At 40.6% G+C, this 27,934-nt stretch overlaps 1 protein-coding gene across 7 annotated transcripts; it reads right to left on the bottom strand.

Annotated features, from left to right (window-relative positions):
• LOC143899300 (uncharacterized) lies at positions 1-27,934 on the bottom strand. Of its 7 annotated transcripts, none has more exons than XR_013257448.1 (5): positions 27,662-27,919; positions 27,481-27,566; positions 26,863-27,028; positions 24,472-26,789; positions 1-830 (listed from the first exon to the last, which is right to left on the bottom strand). XR_013257448.1 is itself a non-coding variant. In XM_077409522.1 (4 exons), exons 2-4 carry the CDS (start codon positions 25,547-25,549, stop codon positions 779-781), a joined length of 228 nt encoding a protein of 75 aa, XP_077265648.1. In that variant the 5' UTR covers positions 25,550-26,789; positions 26,863-27,934; the 3' UTR covers positions 1-778. The 7 variants fall into 7 exon arrangements, 3 of the variants coding, with proteins under 3 accessions (XP_077265648.1, XP_077265646.1, XP_077265647.1); XR_013257447.1 differs by having other exon boundaries at positions 26,863-27,022; XR_013257446.1 differs by having other exon boundaries at positions 24,472-24,702; positions 25,514-26,789; positions 26,863-27,927.

Here is a 27,934-nt window from a genome sequence, read left to right as displayed (position 1 = left end):
AATCTTGTATTATTTTCATAAAATAAATACAATTTTGCAAATTAAATGAATTAAAAGATCCTATAAAAACGAGTAAATAAAAAAAGTATTGGAGAAATGATTTTTATTAATAAAATATTGATAACGTAATACTTCGAATTCTTGGCTATGTTGCTGGCTGTAAAAATATTGGAGATTTTCAGTAGATATGTCAATGAAGCGATGTAACAATATTTTCAAGAAAGTTAGAGCAATTTGGTAGCTAATATCAACATAATCAGCCATTCAATCTTAATTCATGAGTGTCGAGGCTTTGTTTCGATAAAGGCTATGCGGAAAGGTTGCGGGGATGGGAGTCAGCGGTCGTTGTCGACACTCAACCGCGTCACTTGATACGCGGGCCCTCGTGCCCCGTCACATTAGGGTGACAAATATCTATTTCGAGGATCGTACGTCGTCATATCCACTAAACAACTCGTGCACGTCGAACTCTTTGCCCTCCCGTGCTCTCTCCCTTTCTTTCTCTTTCTCTTTCCCTTTCCCATTCCATTACTCTTCGTGCCGCCTTTAGATCCTTCCTTACAGTTTTCGAGGCTATCGTCCTCACCCTCTTGAGCCGCTGGAAACCCCAACAGAATTTCGTGCGAGATGCTCCGTAAGATTGAAGCGCGCAGAAGGAAACCGAAGGGTATCGTTCTATCTTTCTTCGTCTTGATGGTACTGCCGCGGAAAGAGGAAGCGCACGATTCGACACTGGGGTGTTTCCTAGCAACCTACCAAATCGCCGGAGGGTAGTTATTCAGTGATGTAACCGCAGGCTTCGTCGCCCTATGCCCGATTTTCCGCTGGACCTGAAAAGTGCATTTTACATGATTGCCGTGACGATCAAATTTTATCCGTGACATATTGTACCGAAACTTGTCGAACAGTCTATAATAATTCCACATGTTGTACAACGGAGCAAAATTGCATCGTTAAGAAATGTTTTTAGGATTATTCGATGTCTAGAAGAAGTAATTAATAAAATAGTTCGATTAGGTGCGAATAATCTTAATAGATATATAATCTTCATTGCTTGTTAATTACTTTCTTCCTGCTACAAACGGTTATAGAATTAATTTTATTCTGCAGAGAAGTTAATTCTGTTAAGTAGTATAGCTCCACCGCTTTTACACGAGTAAATTCAAGTCTAGAGAATCTAGCGACTATAAATACATAATTAATAATTTAATTATTTATATGCAGTCGATAATTTTCGTATAGAGAGACTCATTATTAAACGTTGTAAAGTTTATAGCCAAGCACTACATAATTATCGCGGCTGACCGTGCTTCGATAATAACTTTACTTATTTAATTACTTAATTATTTTCACGTATCTCAGGAAATATGTTAAACAATAATTAAATGCATAGAAACCTCGTGTAAAAGTTAACGCTGTGGAAAATAATTTTTGGAGCAACGAGCATTTGCGTTTGCGGATGTAAACACAAAGCTCGTCCGATTTTCCAGAGGGAAACAAATTAATTCCGACGTGAAAGGAACACGCGGCAGCCCAACAATGTTACGGCACGGAATTCAGTACCGCGCGCGGTACCAATTATCGTAATAATTAGCAACAAAGCCTCTGCTACGTGGTTATGTTAATGACCAACGCGATCGTAATGAATCAGCGATGAACACGCTATGGTGCGCACGCAATTCGATTACGGATGATGAAATTTAATTATATGTCGATACTACTCGATATTTCCTCTCGCGCCGTACGATATCGATGCCGCGACGATAACCGAGAGAAAAAAGGTTTTGTAACCATCAATTTCTGAAAATTAATGCGAATAATAAATATGTTTGACAGGAATGATATACGAGTTATTTTACTGTTATGTGCGTAAGCATATTTATGCTATACTTCCTTTAACATCTGTATATACATAATATCTGAATGTTAGAGAAAGTTACACGGCAACGATAACTCGCATGTTATTCCTCTCGATTCCCATTACGTCAAGATCTAATCTAACGTTTAATAACTCGATAATCAAACCCCTCTCGGTCACATTAACCAATTACGCGCGTACTCGATTCATGACGTCCCCTTGACGCGTATAAAACCCGATCGCTCGTACAGCGAATTTCCGCGACGAGGGAAAGAAAGTGCTGTGCTGAGGGACACGAAGGGTGGAAGATGGGGTGGGAGGGGGAGGGGGAGAGAGAGAGAGAGATTATTCCCCGGATTCGTGAATTCTCCATGACGAGGAATCCACTCTTCCGCTCAGTCGCCGCTTTGCGCTGTCGCTCTTCGATAATAATACGTTATCCGAGCACAGAGAAGAGACAGTAAGTACATACAACCACCTAAGAGTAACGGCTATATTGAATTTCTGTCTGCGTAACAACTCCGCCAGGCTTTTAGCAGCGGGAGGTGGGAAAGGAGGAAGAGAAGGAAGAGGAGAAGGACGGAGGACACGGTGGATGGTATAGGGGCGAGGAGGAGGGTCGACTTCATTTCCGAGATCCTCACAGTATGGGTATACAGTAATACCGAGAGATGTAGAGGGCGAGAGGGAGACAGAGGTAGAGGGAAAGAAAGAAAGAGAGGGAGAGAACGCGGATGAGAGAAACTGGGAGAGACACGAGAACCAGAGATAGAGATACCAGATGTATGAGAGAGAGCGAAAGGGACGGGTACAGTGGCGTAATTAACGCAAACCCCGGGTCATAATTTCTGAGACCAAATAGAAGAAAAAGAATCGGAAGAAAAAGAGAAATGAAGAAGAAGGAGAGAAGAGACAGAAATAAATAAAGCGAGCAAAGAAGGAATGGCACAAGAATGAGAGAGAAAGAGAGAGAAGGAACAAAAACAAGAAGACAATGAGGAAGAAAAGAAGAAAAATGTAAGAAAGATAGAAAAAGGACTTAGACGTTTTTTCATTATTAAATAAATCCTTATTTGACAATTGAATAAATCTTTATTTTACATTTCATTGGGACTCTATAAATGTTACTTACGCCACTGCATGGACAGATAGATAAATAAAGACAGGAAGATGGAAAGGAGAGAGTGAGATAGAGAGAACGGAAAAAGAGCGAAGGAGAGAGAAAGGACGAGGGATGCAGATAGAGAGAAGTGCGGAACGGTGCGGAGCGTACGACGCAGACGGAAGCTAAGGGAAACGGAAACGGGAATCTACGTGAGGTAGAAGACGAGGGTGAGGCAGAGAGGTAGATGCATTCTACATCGTCACCGGTAGACGCCCGCGCCGGATTGCACGTATGTACGTAGGCTACGCCTTTGCCCGGGTATCTCTGGAACAGAGAGCGGGCGGATCAACTTTGTGGTCGACGATGCATTTGCGGTTACTGAATGCTACATATTACGGTAAAATGTAATCGCTTTAAATAATTATGCTGAAACGCGCAACGCCGTCGTTAATGGATCGTAAGCTGTTATTTGTGTGATTCCAATTAAAGGATTTGCCGCAAAAACCGGTTTCCCGTTTTACTGAAGGTGGATTTCCTTAGGAGTGCAACGTTAAGTACACAGATTACGTATCTTTTGGCGCAATGAGATAAATGCGAAAAAAATTTACGGCGCGTTAATTTATAAGGTTGAACACGACAATTATTGAGGGCCTTGAAACTGACTATTTCATTAACCACATGTCAATATACATATTTTTCTATATTTTATTATATAACGTTTAATTTCTTAATCTTCTATTTTTGGATGTATTTATTAATTTGTATGCACTCGCTCCTATGTGTGTGTTTACGTGATGATGAAACTGAGACAAATTATTCTCTTCATCTTTACAACAAAGATACTGCAATAATGTCTCTCTCTCTCTTTCTCTCTCTCTCTCTCTCTCTCTCAGAATTGGTTCAAGTACTTTTATCATAAAATAACTTTTTGTAATTATTTTATGCCTTTGATAAAAAAGTACTTAAATTAGCTTTAATATTATTGTATTTTTGCTGTAAAGATGAAGAGAATAACATAAAATTTTATTATCATTTATTTAATAGATAATTTATTACTGATTTATATCATTATTGTGCTCAACTATATGGACCATTATAGTTTAAATATGGATCAATGAAAAAATCTGATCTTAGGGTTAATAACGCAGGGCTTGCAGCGCAGGGCGAGTGTTCGGTAATTCCGTTACTGGCGGGGGGAGGGGGTCGATGGCGTATACACAGCGACAGAGTGGCGGGTACATACTAGAGGGGTTTACTGACTGCTGGCTCGCCTCACTCACGCCACTCCTACGCCTCTGAGCCCCCTTGAATTCTCAAGGGTAGGTAGGTAGAGACAGGGAGAGAGAAAGAGAGAGCAGAGGGTAGCTGCCCCGGGCCGTGTAATACGCGCAGATATAGTTGGCCGCCTCTCACGCTAATCGCAGTAATTAAGTCTAAGCTACGGGACTACGGACGACGCTGATCTGTCGGATATAGCCGCGATGCCCGCGATGGCTCGCTCGATCGACCGTGTGTAAAGCGTCGACGATGAAGTGATTTACATCGGAATCGTTCGATCGAAGACCAAACTCCGGCTTGTGCGGAGTGGAAAAATTTGTCACCGACCGTGAGGTCGCCCGTGAAAATAAAGGGCAGTCTTTTTCTTCCGTCCTCTTTTCTCCTCTCTTCTCTTTTTCCCTTTATTCTTCTCTCTTTTTCTTCTCTGTACGGCTTTCGAATAATAAACCGGACCGGATAATGAACGGCAGACCCTCTTATTTCGGCTCTCGCCTTTCCCCGACACTCTTCTATACCGGTCAAGATATTTCCGCAAAGACCCTTTTAACCCGTTCTTTCCAGACGAGCTTTTCTAAAATGGATGATTCTTCTTTTTTTTTTTAGAGAGAATTCTCGACAGCTTGGTAATACAATAACAGAAAATATGGTAGAATTACACTCTGAAACATGTATTCTACATTTTTCTTTTTTTCCTTTTTTGATTATAAAATTGTGAATTTAAATCATTTTAATTCGAGTTAATTGTTACTCGAGGTATCTCGTTATTTTTCGATATATTTTTAAATAGTATTTTTTAAAGGAGAAAATGTCTATTAATTAATTTTTCCATGTAAAATAATTCTAAAATGGCAGAACTAATTGCGTTTACTTATTTGAAGATACGCCGTGCTTTATTATCACAAATTGAAAATTGTTTTCTCAGCTCTTGTATAGTCTAAATTTAAAATAATATGCGTCTATGTGCGTGCGTGTTTCACCGGATGATAACACGGTGAGCGTGAGAAAGGAATTCGATAATTTAAACGACTCAATCGCCGTGCGACGTAATTATTCGCCGTCATCTACGCGCGTGGAATGACACGGATTTCTAAGCGAATATCGATGATCTCGTCGATGCGTTTAAACGCCACGCGCGTCTATAATCACGGTGTCATCACGTAAATCCGAACCCACTGGTTATCGTCAGGCGCTAATTCCTGTGTATACCGGAACGCTAATGATATTCTATCAAACCGAGATATCGTTTCAAATAATTAATGTAAACGAGCTAGAGCGCATCCTAAGGATAAGACTCTGAACTCTGAATTACCGCGAGTATACGAGCAGCTGATTGCGCTACATCCGATTTGATTTTTTTATTTTTCACATTAGCGACGTTGATATCTCCATAAGTGTCCGACCTAATGATGATGTGAAGCGAATTTAAAGATATCGTTTGAAGTAATTAGCGAATGGATTGCAAAGGTGCAATGCAATGAAGATGCGAGATAATATTCTAAATTAACGCGAGTGCTGGACATTATGAATTAACTTCTACAACTTTTACGGTCTATTAACGTTTAATTAGTCGAAATAAGATAGAGACAAATCTTCGGTCTGCATCTTGATGAAATCAGACTTATTCGACGAAATCGGACAACTCGGTGAACTTGCTCGATGAAACCGGACATTATACCCTTTCAATTAAAAGGCGGTAACATAATACTCCTTTTTAAAATCATTATATCTTTTACACCCTTATCCTTTTACAATTCGACTTGGCGGTTTATTATTTTTGCATTCGTAGAGAAACCCCTTCACGGGCCTCATTCAGTAACGCCGCGGGCGCCGAATCGCGGATATAGTAATAGGGTAGCCGCCACGCACGCGTTTTATCATCGAGATTTCAATAGGTAGTTAGAGACAGGTAAAATGACGAGCACGACACACCGAGTTATTTAAAGCGGGCATGCAGAGCAGGGCGGCGCGGAGGGCTTATGCACAATGGAGAGCGGAGCAGAGGCGAGCACTGTCGTGTTTTGCTTGTGCGCTTGTATACGCGCCGGCTCCTCTCTTTTTTCCTTGCCTCCGGTGCTCCGCGAGAGCAAGTGTGTGCGGTCGTCCTTTATCCCGCCCTCTCTTTATCCAGCGCGATTCCTACGCGTACTACCTTTCTTTCTCTCCTCCTTCTTTTCTGTCTCTTTTCTACTTTGTTTCGTTTCCGTTCTTCCGTACGCTCTTCTTTCTCTCTACGTCCTATTTGCTTCGCTTGTTTCACCCTTTCTCTCTACATGCATGCGCGCACGCCGGACCTGTTCGTTGACTCAGAAACGTCGTAAATTATTTTATATACACTAACCAATCCCGCGAAGAAGTTGATGCGTTGTAGTTTTGCCTAACGTACTTGCAGAGTGTTGAAATAAAACTATAAGGCACATATCGAAACTCAGGATGCACATTGAAGAGAATTAGGAAGCACACGTGTTAGGAAATCAACGTTTTTCTAAATTCTCGATATCTATATTAGCTACTTTAAATTCTGATGTCTAAAAAATATCTATGTAAGTTATTTTACAACTTACACTTATATAAATAACTTGTTCTTCAGATTCGAAACAGTGGCATATATATTGTTAATAAAAAAAGCTTAAATGATTTTTTGCAACAATCAATAATCATGTACGGTTCATATTTTAAAAGATAATAAAAGAATTTTCTTAATCTTAAATTTTAGAAAATTCACTTGCTTTATATTTAACGTATACGCGACAATGGAGAATTAGTCATGCGTAAGTTGAGATTAAAAGCGGTAGATTGCGACGGGCCGATCGGTGTGCGGGAGAAAATCGCGCGGAATCGATGGGCTGATGTCTTTACGCAATTAATTCCGCGAAGTGACGAGACGTGAAATTCAATTAACGCGCGAGCGCGGTGCTGTGCCGTGTGCCCCGGCTCTGCATCAGAAGAAAGGGTAATTAGTCTACTTACCGGTGGGCCAAGTGATTGGCAGGAGAAATTGCGTTACGATCTAATTGAATTAGTGCGATTTCGGCCGCTTTGAGAGAGCGTAACAGATGTACTCAACTCGATAAGCGCCGCGTACAAGTCACGCCTAAATCCCCAAGCGGCGTCTTCTTCGAGTCATCGTTGTTGCAAAAATTGTTCAACCCATTCGTAAGGGGGGTCGTAAAGAATGGCGGGAAGGCACCGCGTTTTTCTCCGGCTATAAACGCGACTCTTTATTGCGAAAATTCTCGTCGTTGTTACCCGAGGGGCTTTCGTGAAAATATACCGGCGAGCTTGCAACATTGTAATGCACGGCACGAATTTTATTCGGTACAAAACGCCACGTATAAGGTGCTCCATTTTTGTTTTTGATTTTTTCTCTCACAAACTACTCGAAAGTGATTTTTCAATTTAAAACTGATAAGTTTCGAACGTATTATGAATATATTTTTATAGATATTTTAAGATTATCAGTTACATTTTTCTAAGCAGTATTGGACATTAGGGGTATTCAAATAAGTTAGAGTTTAACGGTTTCACAGGTTATGTCGGGTTAAAGTCGGGTAAAAAGTTAATTTTTAAACTTTTAACCCAAAGATTAATGTGATAGATTAATGAGTCACTTGTGTATTTTGCATAACCTTAAAGAGCAGGCGCGCCCAAAGTTAATTAAATAACTTTTTATTCGACTTTAACCCGACATAACCTGTCAAACCGTTAAACTTTGACTTATTTAAATACCCCTATTGTATTTAATTTTACAGTCTATAGTTTACATTGTTCCTGAAGATATAATGATGTGTCTAAAGTTATTAAGAGAACCACACATACACACACACATATAGATTATATCAAACCTTAATATTTATCCCACTTATCTCTTTAAGAGGCACCTTCAAAGTTTACCGATTCTTTTTTTATGGTGTTTGTTGGGTCATCGATGGTTTTGGAAAAAATTGTGCGGTTAGAACGGACCACCCCGTATATCCGAGGTTACCTGAACGGCAATTTCGCACGATTCGTTACGCTACAGGCCGCAGAAAGAACAACTCGCTCCAAGGTAAACAGGATAATCGAGTTTTTCGGTCGTGATTTAAAGAACTGGAATTGATTATCGCGATATATTGCGGTCCTCGTTGGCCCTCGACCATACGCGCCGTTGCGTTGATGGCCTTCGCGACATGCCATTGGCATGGTTTACACAGAACGGCGCGAATGTAAATCTGCGTCAATACCTTTTACAATAATAAAAAATCAACGCGTAGTGGTAAAAAGGCAAACATTTACTCTTACAATCTAGAAAACCATAGAACTTTTTAAATATGCACAATTATACAAATTACAAATTAATGAATTAAAAATACATATTAAAAAAAAAAAAGACAATTAAAAAAAACTGTATGATATTTATGTAATGATAATACTCCAGTTTTTTTTACATTATATTTTCAGAATTTTATCTTGTTTTTCAAACACTCTCCTTATTTTTCTTTTTTCAAACAAGGTTTTTGCAACGCAATTCTCTGCACAATTATTATAGTTTCCGCCAGAACAGTCAATTTTACTGAAGCAATCAGAATGAAGAATATTGTTTCGTGACTTTTATTAAAGTATCTTTAGGAAGAGATTCTAAGGAACAAGTAAAGAGACAGAGACGGTGGCAGTAAGTAAACGTAAAGTATGTACAGGATTCTCCCTATGAGAGTAGCTGGTCGTATCAATAATAAAGGATTCCGGTGGAAGAAGGGAGGAAGAAGAGAGAAAGAGAGAGAGAGAAAGAAAAAGAGAGGAGGCAAGGGGATTCTTCGGGGCTCATGTTTATATGCGGGTTTATTTCTTTCACGGTCTGGTCCTCATTCACCGTTCGCATTATCTCACTCTCTCACTCGCATATTCCGCCTCTTAGACCCGTCCCCGCCCTTCCCGCTCCACTCTTTCCGCACCCTTGATGGCCATTAAAATTCTGAGCGCTACACTGCTGAAAAATTACAGGACCTCCCCCTTTATCCGCGTCCCCTCGTCGTGCTCCTTGAGAAAATCCCTCTCGCTCACGCCAATTGAGTACGAGGCGCGTCGCGTTCTCTCTTCGTCTTCATCTCGCCATATCGTCTCTTTATCTTTTCTGGTTCGTTTGGGTCTCTCCGCTCTCCGTCCTCGTCGCGCTACCGTATCCACCATTCGACTCCTCTTCAGGGTTTACTCTTTGCTCGGTTGCCTGTTCCCTCTTGCAGCTTGCATCTGTCCTATTCTCTCGCCTTTCGTATATCTCGTGCTAGTTCATATTGCTCTGGGAGTCTTCTCTATCCTTATCTTTTATCTCTTATTCTCCTTGTCGCTTTCGTTCCCTCTATCTTATAATCTGTTTTCTTCCTTGTCTCTCGTCCTGCATCTGTCTTTTACTATTTTTCTCCGATACTCTCGTCTGTCTTTCTCCTGTCACTCTCACTCTCTTTGTATCTCGCTTCCTCTTTGTCTTGCATCTCTTCCCTGTCTCGTATTAACTTGTACAATCTGCTTGAGTCTCTGCTTCCTTTTCTCTCGCTCTCTTTTTTCTTTCCTTGTTTATCAATCTGTCTCTTGCTAGTTTCTACTAAGAGTTTCATCTATTCCAGTTTCTTTCTCTCTCTTTGGACTCATTTTCTGTTGTAATTTGTTTCTGTCCTTTTTTTCTGCTTTTTATCTATCTTTAGCTAGCTCGTTTTCGCTCTCATTTTCTTTTATGATTTATTTGTCTCTTTGTCTTTCACTTTTTATTCGTCTCTTTCTAACTTTTTTTCTTCTCTGTTGCTCTCTTGCTTCCTCTTACAGATCGTACTTTCTCTCATCTTTAATATGACTCTTACTAGAGGGAATCTCTATCTCTGTTTCTTTCTTCCTTTCTTTCTTCTTCATTCTCACTCTATCTTGTACTTTGGTCTTTCTTTATCTTTCATGTATTATCTATTTCTTGCTAGCTCTTGCAGGAATGCGTATGCTTGTTCTTCGCGCTCTCTCTCTCTTTCTCTCTCTTTCTCTTAGACTCACTCGTTCTTGCTCTTTTTGTCCATGTTTCTCTCCGTCTATGTATGTATCTAGTATAGGGAGGGTTTCTGCTTTATGTTCCCACTCACTCCTCTCCCATACCGTCAGCTTGTCTCCCGATTCTTGCTGACTTTACCTACCTAAAGGACAGCTCTGTGAAATATCTATCTGAAGGAGCGTCGAGATTCGATATTTGAAGAGGCAACCTTGTATTCCGAATAAATGCGTGCGAGCGGCCAAGAGGAGGGAAGAGAGTCTTCGCCCCTTGCCCCTCGCCTCCGAAAAGAGCAATAAATTCCCTGGCCGCATCGCGCGTACATAATACGTTACGATGTACAAGATTTCAGCCGATGCGTCTGTATATTCACCGTACGCGACAACGAAGATCGATGAGAAAGCGATGCTGCCTGCGTCGGTGAAGGAGCGTGTCGTCGCGCAATCGGGACACCCGGAATGGTACTTTAAAACGTCGCTCTATTGTGAAGCAGAAGCGAAGTAAGCACGTTTCCTTTAATCCCTTTGGAATCGAGTCGTTATTTATTGAAAGAGGAAATCGGATTTTTCGGTAAGACGTTTCTGTGAGTTTTTTTATGCTTCGGGAACTTTTTGAAGATTTTTCAAGCAGAAAGTTATCAGGAATAAACCCAGTTAGAGATACCACTTAATTATACAATGCAAACATACTGTTATTTTTTTTGTTTTTTTCGGTATCTTCTCTGACGTAAAATTCTTGTTTTATAAGTTCTCTGAAGTTGGCGCTTTTTTGATACAATTCACGCAAATTTAAGAGGAAGAAACACATGCTGCTGTTTGTGTTTTTTTTTCTTTTTAAAAGTTTGATATCTTTTGTCAACGAACATTAGGATGGTTTCTCGTAATTTTTCCCGTCACTGTAAAAGCATTACGTTGTCCCGCTGTAATATCAAATCCCGCTCATGTCGGAGCGCATCACTCGTATCACCGCGATCGCGTTTAACCCTTTGAGGGTGAAACAAAGTAGCGATATTGTGCATCGATACGGCGAGGCGGACGATCAAAAGAGGCGCCAACCGAAAACCAGTGACGAACGAATCGCATTACGCGGCTCGGTCGCATTGTGCATCCGCGGGATAACGTATGTATCACGGCCCGACCGCGTCCATCTCCCGCCCCTCACTCTCGCGGAACACATATCGGCCCTGTCTCTCTCACAACTCTCACACGTGCATACATCCCGCTCTTTCCTCCTGGTCCAACCAGCCTGGTCTCTCTCGCTCTCGCCGGAGTCCTGTCTCGCCGCTGGAAATCTGCTCCCCCTCATTCTCCCCTTAACTCGACCGCGCATCGACGCAAGCTCCGCGGCTCGCAGCCAATCAATATTAATGACATATCAATTCATAGGAACAATATAGCCAATTACGGGCGGCCATATTACCGCGGCTGTCTCTCACTCATTCATTCACTCATTCATATTTTCTTTCTCTCTCTCTCTCTCTCTCTCTCTCTCTCTCTCTCTCTCTTTCTCTCTCTCTCTCCCTTCCCTTTCCCTATTCGTTTCTCGTCTCCGTTCTTCCCTTCTTTGTTTCGTTAACTCACCTGGTCGGGACAGGTGAATGCGGTCTGTTATTTGATGGTAATAATTATTGTCAGGATCTTCCTCAAGCGTTGCGAGTCAGCACCGACGACTACGAGAGAAACGTATGGAAGAGTCAACGACGAGGGTAGTCGATAGTACTTATGAACGCGTACGTGATATTGAGAATTAATTAAATATAATTTGTAACCAAACGTTTTATTTCGTCTTTTATAAGTCGTTTCTTTTTAACTTCGTTGTGTCTATGCGAAATTTTAAAAGGTACGAAAAAATCATGTATGGAAGGTCCGCAAAAGATAATCAATATTAATATACATAATATAATTAATACGAGATTATTATAAGGATTATTGCAACATAATATATTAATATATAATAGAAATTTAATTAAATTTATGATGTATATAGGGTTTCATGACAGGTTGATTTTACATCAAATTTACACACAAATATACATTACATTTTAAAATAATGTTTACGATGACGCATAACATTCACATGCGTTATATTATTCAGACGTGATTCTGATTTGTAGAATAATAAGGGATCCGAGAGAGAACCGAAATTCATTGTTCGAAAAATCTTCTAATTCTTTTAATAGCAGTGCCAATTGGAGCAAAGACATCTCGTCGTCACTTCGTGTCCGTTTCGCGAACAATCAACTGAGCTGCAACTAAGTTACTCGCGATTGCAATTGCGAGGAGAGCGATTTGAGTCGACTGGCGCTCGTCGGAAAACTCCGGCAACAGTTTCTAACTTGAAAGCACTTGGCGTACTATCATGGTTATCCGCGAAAGAAACGTGAAGAGCCCAGGTCGGTCGATTCAGTCGCAAGAGGATTAACATTTAAGCGAACACGACAATTGTATACGTTACGTAGGTCGGTCGGTATGGCACGCAACGTAATTCTGTATACCGCGATGTATTCGAACGGAGAATAGCACGTCGGAGTTTCTAATTAACGCCCGTCGCAATTAACAGCGCTACGGCTAATGACCGAATTGCTGTTTGCGTCCCAATCGCTGACAGAGTAATTTTGATTAATTATAGGCGCGGTAATGCCGACCGTGACCGTAGCGGAACATCGGCTTTGCGTTTGGAACAATACGCGCGCTTAGCGCGACGCGCGTTTCGCGGTACGCGCGTTTCGCGGTACGCTTGCTCTGCTCGGTTTCGTGATGTACGCGAGTAAACATATAACGTATATGCGAGATGGAAATGTACACAAATGAATGCATATCTGTATAAATGCTATATTTCGCAGATATGTGTATAATTTTGTATTTAATTAAATTTATAAAATATACGCCCCAATATATATGAATATCTTTTGCTCGACATTAGTCGGGAGATTATTTTTTTGCTAATTTCAAAATCACACACCAAGATTTCTTGAAAATTGTATGGTTAAAAAATATAGAGCTAAAAAAGTTAAGATTTAAGCTGGTAACGGACAAAATATTCGATATATGAGATTAACAATCATTGAGGTCTATATCTAAATACATTTTTGGAGAAATGTATGGCAAAAAGATATATATAATTTCATGTTTATTTTTCTAATAAATGGAAATCATTTTTTCTTAAGATACAGAAGAGAATTGATAATTCTTTTGATATTTGACTACGAATCGCTATCGATGTGACGTTCTCTTTTTTTGTTAAGCGTGCATTTGCAAACCAATAAACAGTACAAGTTGTGAATTTACACGTGATAATTTGGCCGGGATGCGAAATTCCGCGACTTTTTCGCGCGTGAATTCAAGAAGTACGAAAAGGGTCGACTGGGTCGAGGGAAGAAGGTAAGAAGAAGTAAACGAAGGGATATACCGGACTCGACGCAAAGGTCTCACTTGACAATTCCGTCACGTTTCGATGCCGCTGGGGGGGTGTTCACGGCATGTGGTCTCGCCAACCCTCTGTCTTTTCTCCACCTTTCGCACCGCTCTCGCCCTTCCTAACACACACATACACCCATACAAACCAGCGAATTCTCTTATCCTTGTCGTTCCTGCTTCCTCTTCGTCTATCCTTACATCCCTCTGCCGATCGGGGCACGTTTCACTCGGCGCAGGGAATGATCCCCCCGGACCTCGAACCAACCGTAGCCGGTCTCTGTCTACCCTTGTTATAAATACTAATTGCTCTATACAAACGTTCAAAATGTGTTTAACGTTTTTTTGGCACGTGATCCCTTCGCTACCCCGTTCCCTTTTCTAAACTTCTTTTTCTCCTTTTCAATTTCTCTCCTCTCTCTCTTCCTATACCTCTCTTTTTTAGTTTACGCAACACAGAAACAGTGTCCTTCTTCTTTCCTCTCTCCGCGATTTGGCAATTATACAAATGTGTGTATATATATATATATATATATATATATATATATATAATATATAATATATATAATATATTATATATTTTATATAATTATTTATATAAAATAATTATTATATAATTTTATATATATATATAATTAGGATTTCACTTTCATAATCCATTAAGCCTATTAGTTCCGTTTTACAGTTAACTGTATCGAGAAGTAGTACAATTTGAATTGTATGATATTCCGTTTCTGATCAAAGAGAATCGTATTTTCTTAAATGCCTTAAGAAATATACACATATATTACATGTATTTTTATTAAAAAGGTTTTATATTGGTCAAAAAGATCATAAAATAAAAATTTAACTGAAAATTGAAATGTTTCAACCGTGAGTTTCTCCGTATAATATTTGCTCGCTATTTTGTCACATCTGAATTTAATCAGCTATATGTGCGCGGTATTAGCGAGCGTATATCTTGCGCCACACGAGCACGAGCCGTCCGGCTGGTTAGTTGGTAGTCGTTACCTGAGATCATCCGTCTATCCCGGGATCCGGTAGATAGCGGGAGAGATTGCTTTCGCTTTAACCGGATACAAGCATACCTACACACGCGGCTCGGTATGCGTGCGAATGCACGAGGATGAACAAGGCCGTCCTTGCTCATCGCGTTGCTCATGGATATGTGCGATGATTGATACCGGCTTACACATATGGACACACCTAATGAAATAGATAACGCATATCTTGCATGACTATATCTGTCTAGGCACCGGCTTTGGTGTGCACTGGTACTGACGAATCAGTATTCGTACGAATGCACGTAAACGTTAGGATTAATCATACATGAAAATTACAAGGAATAAGTATCTCAAGTTGTTATTTATCTCAGTGCTTTAATTTTTAAACAAATATATAGACACTAAGTAATATTTAAGTATAATAATACATGCTATTTGATTTTCGGATATAAAATAACATGGTTCTAAAGCAGTAAATTAATAAATTCAATATATAATTTATACAATATTTTATAAGACATCTCTCAGTAATGTTGTGATGCATGATTTACGATCACTACAAAAAATTGATATTATAGTAACCAAGCGCGGTTCTACTTGACAAAATTGATAAAAGTGAAACGGATATGATGTGTTATGCGTTTCAATTAAATTAGTTCCGACGTTTGACGCGAATCCATCAGAGGACACCTGTCCACTATAATCCCTAAATTCTTTTCTTTCAGGCGTTTTCTTTCGGGCAATTTTTTGGGATTCGCTCGAACGAGAGAAGGAAGTAGGGCGTTGAAAAATCACCAGATAATAGATTAGTCGACTGACAGATGGCTAGCTATACCATAGAAAGGGAGATACCACGGTGTCGGGTTTAACAGAGGTTGAAGAAGGAACAGCCACGTAGTTGGGCATGACAGTATTATCCCTCGCGTCTCTCTTTCTCGCTTTCCTTATTTGCCACCTTCTCTGTTTGTCTCTCTTTCTGGACCCTTCTTGTCCAACTCGAGTTTCTAGTTAGTATCTCTCTCACGGTCTTATATAACAAGAAAAACATGTAATTACAAGCGCGACGCTATTTATATGGCTTTTATTGCACAATTCACGCCGTTCAATCTCGTAGTATGTAATGTTAGCTTTTCCAATAACGAGAAGTTATCACGAAGGATACTACGCAAAAAACTGTGTGATTTTCACACGGAATTCCGTATATTCCTTCTTTAGCAAAGTTTAGACATTAATTATAACGAATATAGTTTGATGAAAGTATGAATAATTGACAACTCTGTAACTTTTTGCTTTTGCCGAAGTTAAGCGGATTTCTTCGCGAGCAAGTCATTGCAGCGAGGTCCACTATATGATTGACTATAGCTGTCTCTTCTCTGTTGCACGGCTGAACGATGTGGCAGCGAGCGAGTGGCGCGAAGTGGTCGGAAACACAAAGAAGAAAGGCAGGGAAAATCTGTTGTGCCGCAACAACGTGTTTCTACCGTGACGCCTTTCATTCCGTTTACGCCGCCATCGATATACGTTTATTTTCGCGGCCACCGGCTACCCGTAGCCCACAGCGTCAACGGAAACGACTTGATTAACGACGAGATTATGTTCGTTACGGAACCGAGAAGCGGCTTCGTTCCGCAAAACAAACGGAATAGAATGCCGCGTGTCCGTGCGGAGTTATTAGAACTCATATGTACCGTGAAACTGTGAAATATATATATATATATAATTTATGAAAACAGTCACAAATGTCGCCGAAAAAATGTTAGCGCCACGTTAATCAAACATAACATTTTAGCGGATAAGCTTTGAAAATATGATGTATTTGGCGTAAGAGAGAGGGAGAGGGAGAGGGAGAGAGAAATACTTATACATTATTTATGCTTCGATATATAAAATAGTGTTTTTTTTAGAAGCAAATACTCAAACTTTTTTAGTGAGTTTCACTACGCTACAGCAAACGATTTTGCACAAAGTGTGACATTGCCTTATTAAAAGGTCTCTATTCTTTTTTTCCTGCTCTTTCTCCTGCTCAGACTGGCTCCCCTTCTGCCTCTCGCTGGGCGGATTAGCTCGCCCCGATAGCTGAGAACCCTGCTCCGAGGATTAATTGATTTAACATTCGTTAATGCGCCTGGGGTCGAGCGAGTATTGTCGATATAATACCGGAATACTGATGGAATATTCACGCGTCGATTTTTCTTCTTAAACAAAGGTGTTCTATAATTTAGCCATTACCGTTTTCGACCATGGTAATATTGGATCGGATTTCCGAGTATTTTCATTTGATATATTGTTCAGTATATTACTCGCTACATGCTTGTCCTGCACCAAACCATCTAAAGATTACTTTTTCGAAAAGAGCCAGAAAAATATCCTTTTATAGCATTTAGTGCGTTGTGCGCGTAAAATAAATTCGTATTTCAAAATATCACTCCCAATACCTTAATTACGATGTGATTAATCTTCACGAGGAGGACTTATTAGAGTTATTTGGATTTATTCTCAATGAAAATTTAATGAGAGATCATTATTCATCGTGTCTTTAACTTTCGACGTAAAATATCATGGTGATTAAGCTTTGAAATTAAAATCCTATGAAAGTACAATCTGTTTGAATTTAATTAAGAACAAAGTTTTATCAGTTAGTTTTACAGATCCAAAGCTTCTTCAATTGCTTAAAATTCGAGATTCCTTTATAACTCGAAAATTATAATGTTTCTATACGTTTTTAGAGAGAGAAAGAGAGAGAGTTAGCTTTAGGTTGATAAAACATTTAAAAATAATTATGATACGACAAATATGAGCGCTCTATACATCATTGTATGTCTTTGCAGTCTTTTATATCTTTTACGTTCTTGGATTTTATGCTCTCTGTCTGGATACGTTCTCTTCGGCACTGAATGCAATGTCCATACATTCTTTCGGTATTGATGTTGAAGCTAAGCATCCGTACTCCGCTTCGACGTGGCGTAGCGTTTAGCGCGCGGAAAGCGGAAGGTGAATAAATACGTTAATCGCGCTCGTTGAGAGCAAGTAGCCGGCTGACATGCCCTACACCCCGGCGACACTCGGGAGTTATAGCGACGATAAATCATGTCCTTATCGTACTGCCATTAAGGCGTTTTATATGCAACATTCTGGACGGGAGGGCGCGGCGGAGGGAAGGTCTGAACTCCTGTCGTTAATACACTTTCGTTCGTGCTGTGCGCTAAGGCGTAATGAAATATTCCGCCGCAGATAACAGTTTACTTTGACACGTCACGAGAATGATTATACAAGGTGTCTTGGACTTGCTCCATTTCCTTTCATCGACAGATTGTTTGAATATTTCTCAATAGAAGTATCATGGTATTATAAGCGACTGATGATAAAGCTGTTTGTTAAATAAAATCTTATTATGCAATACTCTTTGCTAAACAAATCAGTATCAAAATCTTATTATGCATATTATTTTTAATAAACATCGAATTTTGTTTCATATATTTTATCACGAAGATATTCGTTATGTTTACATAAAAATATTCAATACTAATGTCTCATTGGATGTTCGCTAAGAAAGAGTTGATATCTTGGTTGATACAGAATTGACAAAATGGCATGCCGTATATAAAAAGAGAGAAGTTGTATACTTTATCGAAGCCTCTTGTTACACGTTATCTATCAAGCGGAATCTGCAACGAAATCCGGAACGACTTTTAATTATAGTCGTCGACGTCGGATACGACGACGAACGGGAGGAATATCGAATACTGCTAAATCGAGCCGCTAAATCTTCCACGGCGCGAGCATCTGCGAGAACACATCTGGGTATTCCGCGCGCTCTATTCCGTCCGCGAGAGGATCGACAAGGCCACGCCCATCCGGATATCGATTCGTTGACAGCGTCGGTTTTCGCTCGCCGGTACCACGGGGTACGCCGAATCCGGAGCAGGATTTACGGAGGAATCAGAATCCTCGCCGGGACTGTCCCCCGCGAAACATTACGGATTACGGGACTATCCGCGAACGACACTGTCAGATTGCCTCGTGTTTATTGTGTATCAGAAACTGTTGCGGAATTTCTCGAGGACCGCCAGACTCAATTTTAAGATTAAAGAATTGCAAACAATAACTATCTATATATGATACACGCGAAAAACAATTACTAAAATAAATTAGAAAACGTGTACTCAATACCATTTCATAAAAAATCTAAATTTTAAAATTGCAGTAATATATATTACATCAAATGATATTCCACGGATATAAAATTTCATGAAAAGTAATAGACACACTGGAAAAAAGAAAATATATTTGTGAACATTGCTGCATATTTAAATAATCTAAATATCTTCGTTGAAAAATGCAAAAAACTTTGAAAGTTTCCGTATTTGAATTTGAAATTTACATTTAGTGCTCAAATTTGCTTTTCTTTATATCTACAAATTTTTAAAAACTGAGTAACGACGAGAAACGCCGCAACATTCGTGATGAAACTTTCGATCACGATTGCTTCAAAAATATATTTAAAAAAAGAAAGAAAAAAAGCGACGAGACATTTGTATGCATACTGTACATTTAAAGCTAAACCACATGATTTCACATGACAATATTGAATATTCCTAAAATTCATCGCGTAAATACAGAATTTTGGAATATTTAACGAGCGGATGCATATCGTTTGGAGCTGGCTTTAGACAAATAAACATTTAGCGCTGAATGCGCGACGTAAATCAGCGCGAGCCAATGTTTACGCGGACGATTAATAGTCAATTCAAATTACACGTTGCCCAACGTGCCGTCAACTTCACGCCAATTCTACCCTGTAATCCTGCATTCGTATTACACGTCGATACGTTGTTTAATCCCGTTGAAAATGTTTCGTGGTGCGTAACCAGACATTCAACGATTTTATATGCTACCAAACCTTTTCTCTTTGTAGATACGTGAAAAGAACGCTGTTATAAAAGCATTAGATGTTACATTAATTAACATTAAGTACTTTCGCAAACTGTCTCGCTTCTTGAAATGAGGAGAATGTCAGTTATGTATCACCGTTCCGCCTGATTTATTTATCTGGGTTAGTTGTGAGTTTTCGCAAATTAATTGTAATTTGTGATGATAAGTAACTTCGTTAACCATCGCAAAAACTGTCGCGAGCGAGTTCATATCTTTGTACGCCTCGTTGCCTCTCTCTTTCTCGTTGAAACGAAATTTTTCTCACCAGGTGCAAAAAGAGATACGGATGGGGTTAAAAGTCTCGCGGTGCGCCGTTATGACAGATCACGTTGTATAAGCTTCAGGGCGGATAAGTGCAGGGTAGAGAGAAGGTGGAAGCGTTCGAGGGTGAATGAGTGTAGGCGGGAGTGGTTAGGGGAGCGAGGAGTCGGCGAGGGGATGACGGAATGAGGAAGAGACGGAGAGAGAGAGAGTGAGAGAGAAAGGAATGAGAAGGGCGCAAGGATGGAGCTTGTTTCATTGAGGGGTGTTTCATATCGACCGCCACTCGGCTCCGCCTATCACGAACACAAGCTCTTTGCTCTTTCTTTCTCTCTCTCTCTCTCTCTCTCTCTCTCTCTCTCTCTCTCTCTCTCTCAATTCCCTTCGCTTCCTTCATCTCTCACGATCTCTCTCTCATCCCATGTTTCCTTCCAAACCCCGTCGAATGCAAACAACGGACGCGAACCCACCCGCTAACCTCTACTTGATAACAACGATTACAACTGGTGACTCTCGCGAAACAACCTCGGGCCCATCTCCACCCCCTCTTCCTCTTGTACACTTCGATAGTCGCTCCCAAAGCGGACACACGGTATTGCTTTCCGTACGATCGGATCCCGCTTCTCTCTCTCTCTCTCTCTCTCTCTCTCTCTCTCTCTCTCTCTCTCTCTCTCTCTCTCTCTCTCTCTCTCTCTCTCTCTCTCTCTCTCTCTCTCTCTCTTTCTCTTTTTCTGTGGCAATGATATCCCGCGCGTTTCTCGTTAACGAAATACTTCGCTTTCCATTGTGCAACGGAAAGTCACGTGGCGTCTATTTCCGGCCGGATTTTAACGATGAAAAATTCGTGTTACGTGTTTTGTTCTCCGTATTTCTTTCTATTGCAACTGATTACTTCGAAAAAAAGGGATGATATATAAAGCCAGTATCCACATCGTAAAAATTGCATTGTGTGATTACACGTTTCCATGTCTCGCTTTTTTTTCGTACTAACAGTGATGGCTATTCACTGCGTACTATCTTCCTACGCATCTCTGCTCATCAATTTATCCCGCAATCATACAACTCGATCTCGTTCTGTTAGCTCCTCGATGTAACCAGCTCGAGCTTTACGTTGTTGCTTCGTCCATTAATTTCGCATCGTGACATTTGATTGCATGAAAACGCAACGCGACGGTTATGATACACGGCGCAATATGTACGGCATTGCATTTGCGAATTTCATTTCGACACGATTATTCGTTCGAGCCCTCCCTCGCGCCCCGCGTTCAGCCCCAATCCCTTCGAGAGAGTCGGCCAATTATTATTTCAAACGGATAATGCAAACGCGCTATTTAATTAAAAACACATTTGTGTTCGCCTGGATCGTCATTATTACGTGACGGCGTGTATCGCGCGATATCGAACCCTGTTGTTACGCAAAATTCGCAGTTGATTCCACTAATCAGACGTGATTGCGCGCGGAAGAGGATGAGTTTACACGCGTGCTGTGCGAACGAGTTTTCAATCTCGCGTACGTCTCCGCGTCCCGTAACTTGCGTAATCGAACGCTCGTTAATTACACGGACGTCCGCGCAGTTATTTGTGACATGTATCCGCACGCTCGCAGGGAATAACGAATAAAACAACAAAAGATTAATAATTGTTATAATCTGCTTTATACGTGTAATATTCGTTTTGGCTAATATATCAATTCATTCGACGAAATTGATTCGATAAAGCCAGGCATTTTGCAATGCATGTGATTCATCGTCATTCATTAATCCAGAAATATCGGGGAACGCATACGATATCTCTATAATGTATTATGTTTTTTTCCAAACGGTGATAAAGGCACACGTGCACACGTATAAGCGAGTTTAAAAAAAAATTGTATTTCTGGACTATCGATTTACACGTCGATGAAAAATACGCGCGAAGAAATGTTTACTATAAGCCACGGCGTGGTGCACGTCACTGCGCATTTGCGTGCCTATTGCCACTTTCCGCGGAAATTCCATCGGCTAATAGCGCGTGTGTGGAGGTGATGTTTAACGACAAATTTAAGTTCATTATCCCCGCGGCCGGCATTGTCGGCGGGCACGTACTGCACGACACGGACGACACGAATTCTCGCGTAATTAAGGATACGTGCCGCGGCGCATTCCCATAATTAGCGCGTCGGCCGGGGAACCAACGTGATGGGAAGTCGCGCAATTTTATTTACGCTCCGCACTGCGCTGGCAGTCCGTATCGTTCCCGCTCAGCGCAAATCGATAACGCGCTGCATTGCAGATTGAAAATCGCTTCCCCTAGCCTGTCGTAAAAATTCATAACTCGCCAGTCCGCTGCCATTTCCCGGCTTCCGTTGAATTTCCTATCGCGCATTGTAAGATCCCGATCCCGATCGTGCGAGAGTGCAAATAGCGAAATAGATGATTTTGGTGCAAACAGATAATCCAAGCCAGTTCTAATTTTTTATTCCATTGGAGGCACGGCGCAACATATCAAATATGTCAAGTTTGTTTTGAACGTAATGTTTTACAGTTAAAAATAATTTTCGACGAAACGCGACGGAAATACTTTGATCGAGCATAATTTAATACTATTAAAGTATGAATATATTAATAAATATATATAATCTATTTGTTTAGTTGACTGTTTTATCTGAAATAAATGTACATTATCATTAGTCAGAAGTGTCAGTATTTGTATAAAAGCATTGAATATTAGTCAATTCGTAATATAAAATAATATCTTTTATCTTTTGTTGAACACAATATATAGTACTTATACCTTTATAACGGATATTAATTATTTGTCTGTACTTCCGAACAGGTACTAATTATTTGCTCCCAATCTATTTTCGCGGTCGGTCTCTTCGCTAATTGCGACGGGCGGGATCGGCACTGCACGCGGTAACGATATTTGATATTGATACTTGTGACGTTCGATTTATCAGATTCAAGCATGTTCGGCAGTCGCGATATCGAAGAGGCAAGCGCGCGCTTTTAGAGGCAAACATTGTCCGCAAACCTCACGGGCTACGGTAAATATGCGCGCAAACCGGCCGCGGCCGGGTCAACGATGTACGACCCCGCAGTCGCCGCCGCAGTCGAAACGGTAATGGAGTCCAGCGGCGGTATTGAGTTAAGTTACATATGCATACAAATCCGAGTAAATAGCTAGTAACGTTCGCGCATACATCATTTCGAGGAGCTACCGGGTGGTTTATACGTACGCTATACGTGGTGGATGGTTAACACGCGGCCGGGAATTATTGACCGTGAGCGCGTGTTATCGTCGTACTTTTGTACATGCACGCTTCTCTTCGCCGCGGGAAATTAACGACGGCGGATACTGACCTTACGAGATGCGTTTCATTAATATCTCATCCGTGCGTACGTGCATGCGTTATTTCCATCGCGCGGCGAACTGCCACTTCCGCAAAATAACGAGGCAAGTTCGCACATTGTTAGAGCTTAAACACATTTTGAGATTGTTAATTTACCGAAACCCAACAGTTAATGAATAGTTACAATTTCAATCTCTATACTTGTTTTCTCATATATATATTTCAATCAATAATTAAAAAACTCAATTGTATACTATGTAAAAACGTCCATCGAATACTATTGCATGTATAAAAAGAACTATGGTGTTTAAAGAATGATTTAATCTAATGGAATAAATGATAATTGAAATGATATTAATAATTGCTAAGTAAAGTAAACTCGTTAAACTAATAGGTATAATTAATATGTGAACACTTATATATATATATATATATCTGCCTATAATTTGTTCATAAAACCGTGAAATATACTACATAAAAGAAACGCTAGAAAGTAAATGCGCATATTGTGTCGAGCGATAAAAAAAAACAAGACGTTAATTACCACTTTTTCTATTATGTCAAACTGAAAAAGTCTAAGTATAATTACTTCAAATTTATACCGAACGATTAAATCGTCCGTGTAATAGCTCGAGCATGCATATACGTACACACGTAAAATATCTTGTGTGCCCGTTATAGTTTACGGCGTATTAAAAGCGAATTAGTGATGGTAAACGGTATAGCGAGCAATCGTTATAATAGTATGATAACGGTAGACGAATGGAAACGGAGGGTGAATCGGATGCTAAATTAAAGACTTGTTCATTGTTTCACTCCCGTACATCGAATTGCTCTGTTAACTCTTTTGATGGCCTCACATCCGGTTATTGTATTACTTTCTCTATAGCTTCATAATCTTTTCCGGCGTACATCTGTTAGAGAAAATGTGAATTTTTATATTTTTATTCTGCGTGATTGGTAATAGGTAATACTTTAGGAAACTCTTCTATTATAATTTCTAGGATTTTACAAAAAAAGTGCGAAATAATTAAAGAATGAAAATAAATTGTTCTCATTATTCGATTCCATAAATCGCATAAATAATCATTAAATGATTTAACGTAACATATATGTAATATCTTATAGAATTGCACAACTCTAAGAAAATTGCGTGTTTGTATATTACAATTGAGGAAAAAGCCCATGATTGCGCGAAATAGTAAATCCGGTTCAACCCACAATCTCATTCATTCTGTATTATTATATGTCTGGCGCCATATCCAGATTAGGAATAAGGTAGACTCACCGCTTCTGCTGAAACTTGGTTGTTTTACGTAATTTTAGTCCTGACGGGGCGTTATAAGGCAGTCCAACGAAAGCAGCAATCTTACGGGCTGTAGCAGCAGGGGGTAGCGTTCCAGTGGCTGGCGTTAGCATACGGTGCACCTAAATATAGTAGCGTACCGGCGAACAATATATTACGCCGACTTGCCTATACACTAGACAACGACGACGACGACGACGACGACGACCATCACTGGATAAAATAAATAGCCCGGACTTTCCTCGCAACGTGATACATTGCTCGTTAATTGCACGTTACCGCGGATACCGGTGGCGGCGTGTTTTCAATTTATATCGATAGATGATCTCTCGCAAGAGCGAGCGAGCGAACCGTCGCGAATGCTGATTATGACGTCTATATCGGATCACATCGAAAAGAATCGGAGGCGCGATTAAATTACGACACGCTCGAACGAGCAGCAGCATATCGATAACGTTGTTAAAGATATTAGATATAGGGTGCATCATTCTATCTTTATCGCTCATCAAGTGTAGAACAAGGATAGAATAAGCAAATAGCGCTAATAGCGCGCTCCCCGAACGCAGCCATAGTAGTGCGAGCACAGATACTTGCGAAAGAAAATATCCAGTTACGAACGAGAGGATACCTTGGTACATTTTGCGTACTGTTACATTTTAGATATTCGTAGAAGTCTTTTACACATGCCAATGCAGGTAAGTTGGCATTTAGATAAAAATAGGTATGTCGATTATAGAGTAGATAACATTAGATATGCCGGAACACACATACAAAGTATACAAATATATTATTAACACCCGACTGCCGATTGGAATCGGAAATGACACGGTAAATATGAACGCGCGAGTTAACAACGGCCGACCGTGGCTCGAGAGATATCTGGATGCGACGAGGTATCTGGGTGTGCGGTATTAGCAATATTATCCCGTCGATAACGAGAGAATACGTAGAAAGCGTCCGACACAGCAATAACACGGCTGACCGCCGATGAAGCGTATCCGTACGGCGAGTAATCTATACGTACGAAAGCTCGGCGGATATCTAACGATTTAACGAGCATTATCTAACGGCCGGCAGAGTCGGCCTATTAAAATGATTTATGCACGACGACTGCATTACGCCACGCTTAAGTCTTCATCAGATAAAAAGTGTCGGACCAGACGCGACGCGTTGTATCATTCACAGTAGACACGCTCCGACTGCGAACGAGCCTGATGCGTTATATCGAGTAAGCGATATCGACGCGTGGATATAAATTATAAACACAACGTATACACAACAAACACACACACACACACACACACATACACAAACACACGCGCGAAGCACGATCGAGGCGTTCTCGCATACTCGAGAATACGGTGTGTGTTTATGAATCTACGTGCGCGCGTGTGTGCCGCGTACGTGTGAGGAGATTTAAACGATAGCTCCGATAAAACGCGGATCACGAGAAGCTGCGCTCCGCGACGAAGCAATCGCCACCAATCTGCCGGCTTCTTCCTTTCCTTGTTTCTTCACCAGCTTTTTCGTCTTTGTCTTCTTCTTCTTCTTCTTCTCCTCCTTCTTCCACTTCTTCGCTCGAGCGCTTAGCGACGAGTTTCAATCTTTTGTGTGTGTGTGTGTGATTTCCGATTCCCTCTTTCTCTCTCTTTTTCTGTTGTACATACAAGCAGGTATAATATGTTAGCAATACTTAGGTAAATTGAGGTGTCATACTTTACTTCCGAGATCGAGTATTTGCAGTACCGTTAGTTTATCTCCGGCGCTATCCACGAAAAATGCGACTGCGCCGCAAAGTGCTTTTAATACCATAAATATTTCTTTTTTGAAACACTGCGAAAGACTTATCATATATCCGCCGCTTTCAACGATATAGCTTTAAAATAAATGCCACGTTAGTTTTGCAAAAGATGTTTCATTCTTTCAAGAATGTACCTTGCATCGGGGTACATATAAGAAAGCGCGCGTGTTTCTTATTTTAAGCTACTTTGTAAGATATCCGAAGCTCATCAAAATCAGACGGCGACGTCGGTTTTTTTGTCAATTGAACGAGCTACATTCATTCTTTCTGTCTTCCTCGCTCGCGCGGATAGATACGTCCTCCATTTTTCACTCGCCCTGCCCTTTTTGCCTCGTACTACGCGAGTAGATGTTCCAGTCTTTCTTCTACCCTTGGCCCCGTCTTTTTGCTCGTCGTCTCTCCTTCCCACCGATTATGCGCCGGTAGTAGATGTGCACGTCTTCCTCTCTCTCGCTTCGCTTCTTCCCATCTTTCTCCCTTCTCTGTCTCCTTCTCTTTCCTGCAGCAGAGTGGAAGTAAATACATATACTGTCGTTGCTCCAACAATCCTCCATCTCCGTCTCTCGCCTTACGCAGAAGTCAGTCTGATTCTCGAATCTTCCCTCTTTTTCGTGCGACTCGCGCACTCTCTTTCTTCCATTCGTGCTCCCTCTTTTCTCTTTCCGCGGCGTAACCGTTCTCCGTCTTCTTCTATCTTTTTAGAATGCTTCTTCTTTCCGTCTATACGGTGACCTAAAACTTCCGTTTTAATAGCGCATTCTTCAGTAAATTTCTAGTACCGATGTTTCTGTTATTTATCGCGCTTTTTAATATTTGTTGCTAAACAGTACCATAATAAGATGACAAATTAAGATTTTTATTTTATATGAATTTAAACGAATAGGTAAATTTCTTTTATTTTAAACGTCCAAAAATTAATTTGTTAAAATTTTTTTATTTTCTACTTATAATTTCGTGTATTCTGAATTTAATTTAAACAAAAAATTGAACGTACAAATCAAATTAGTACAAAAGTCTGATTTTGAAATTAATATTGCATATTAAGAACACCCTATATACCGTTTTGATGCTACATATACGTGTTAGTACATTTTCTCTTCGTCTACGTTCAACCAATTCTCTTTCAGATTCTCTCCCTTTCCAGACGGGACGATATACATATATTCACGGTTTGTCCTTCTTTAACTCACATTCCCTCTTCCTCCCTCTTTCCTTCTCTCCGTCTCTCTCTTTTCTCTTTTCCTCCTTTTCTTTCCATCTCGGTCCTTCCAGAGCTCTGTAGGAGAGAAATATATTTTCGTCCATCGCATGAAACCACTATCGCCAACTCCGTCCGGCTCTACTACGCGTAATACTCTCTTCTCCTCTTACTCGCTTACTCGTACATTTTCCCTGTCGCTCTTATTCACCACGTCCGATCTGAGGTCCACCACGAAGCCCGATTTTCGCAAGAGAGCGTTAGAGAACACATATGGATTAGGGTAGAGCGCGACGCGACTGAGAAATGACGTCGGCGAAACGAAGAGGGCACGATCAAGAGGGAAAGGTAACGCACGGCTCGGAGTACAGAGCCTGGAGTATCGATGCGATAGAAGGAGACGGCGCGATCCGCACACATGTCGCATCGCAGAGAGCGTCTGCGCG

Source organism: Temnothorax americanus, unplaced genomic scaffold, assembly GCF_048541705.1.
Source record: "Temnothorax americanus isolate GAGA-0224 unplaced genomic scaffold, ASM4854170v1 Scaffold26, whole genome shotgun sequence".
NCBI classification, from domain to species: Eukaryota; Metazoa; Arthropoda; class Insecta; order Hymenoptera; family Formicidae; genus Temnothorax; species Temnothorax americanus.
The sequence above is the reverse complement of the archived record's forward strand: the minus strand, read 5'-3'. Positions and strand labels throughout refer to the sequence as shown.

What these genes read in the sequence shown, in the direction of transcription:
- LOC143899300 (XM_077409520.1), bottom strand. An exon ending in AAGAGGGAGGAAGAGGGAAT is followed by an intron (nt 27,029 to 27,480) that starts GTGAGTTAAAGA and finishes TTAAAACGGAAG; the next exon opens with TTTTAGGTCACCGTATAGAC. An exon ending in AGAATCAGACTGACTTCTGC is followed by an intron (nt 26,790 to 26,862) that starts GTAAGGCGAGAG and finishes ACTCTGCTGCAG; the next exon opens with GAAAGAGAAGGAGACAGAGA.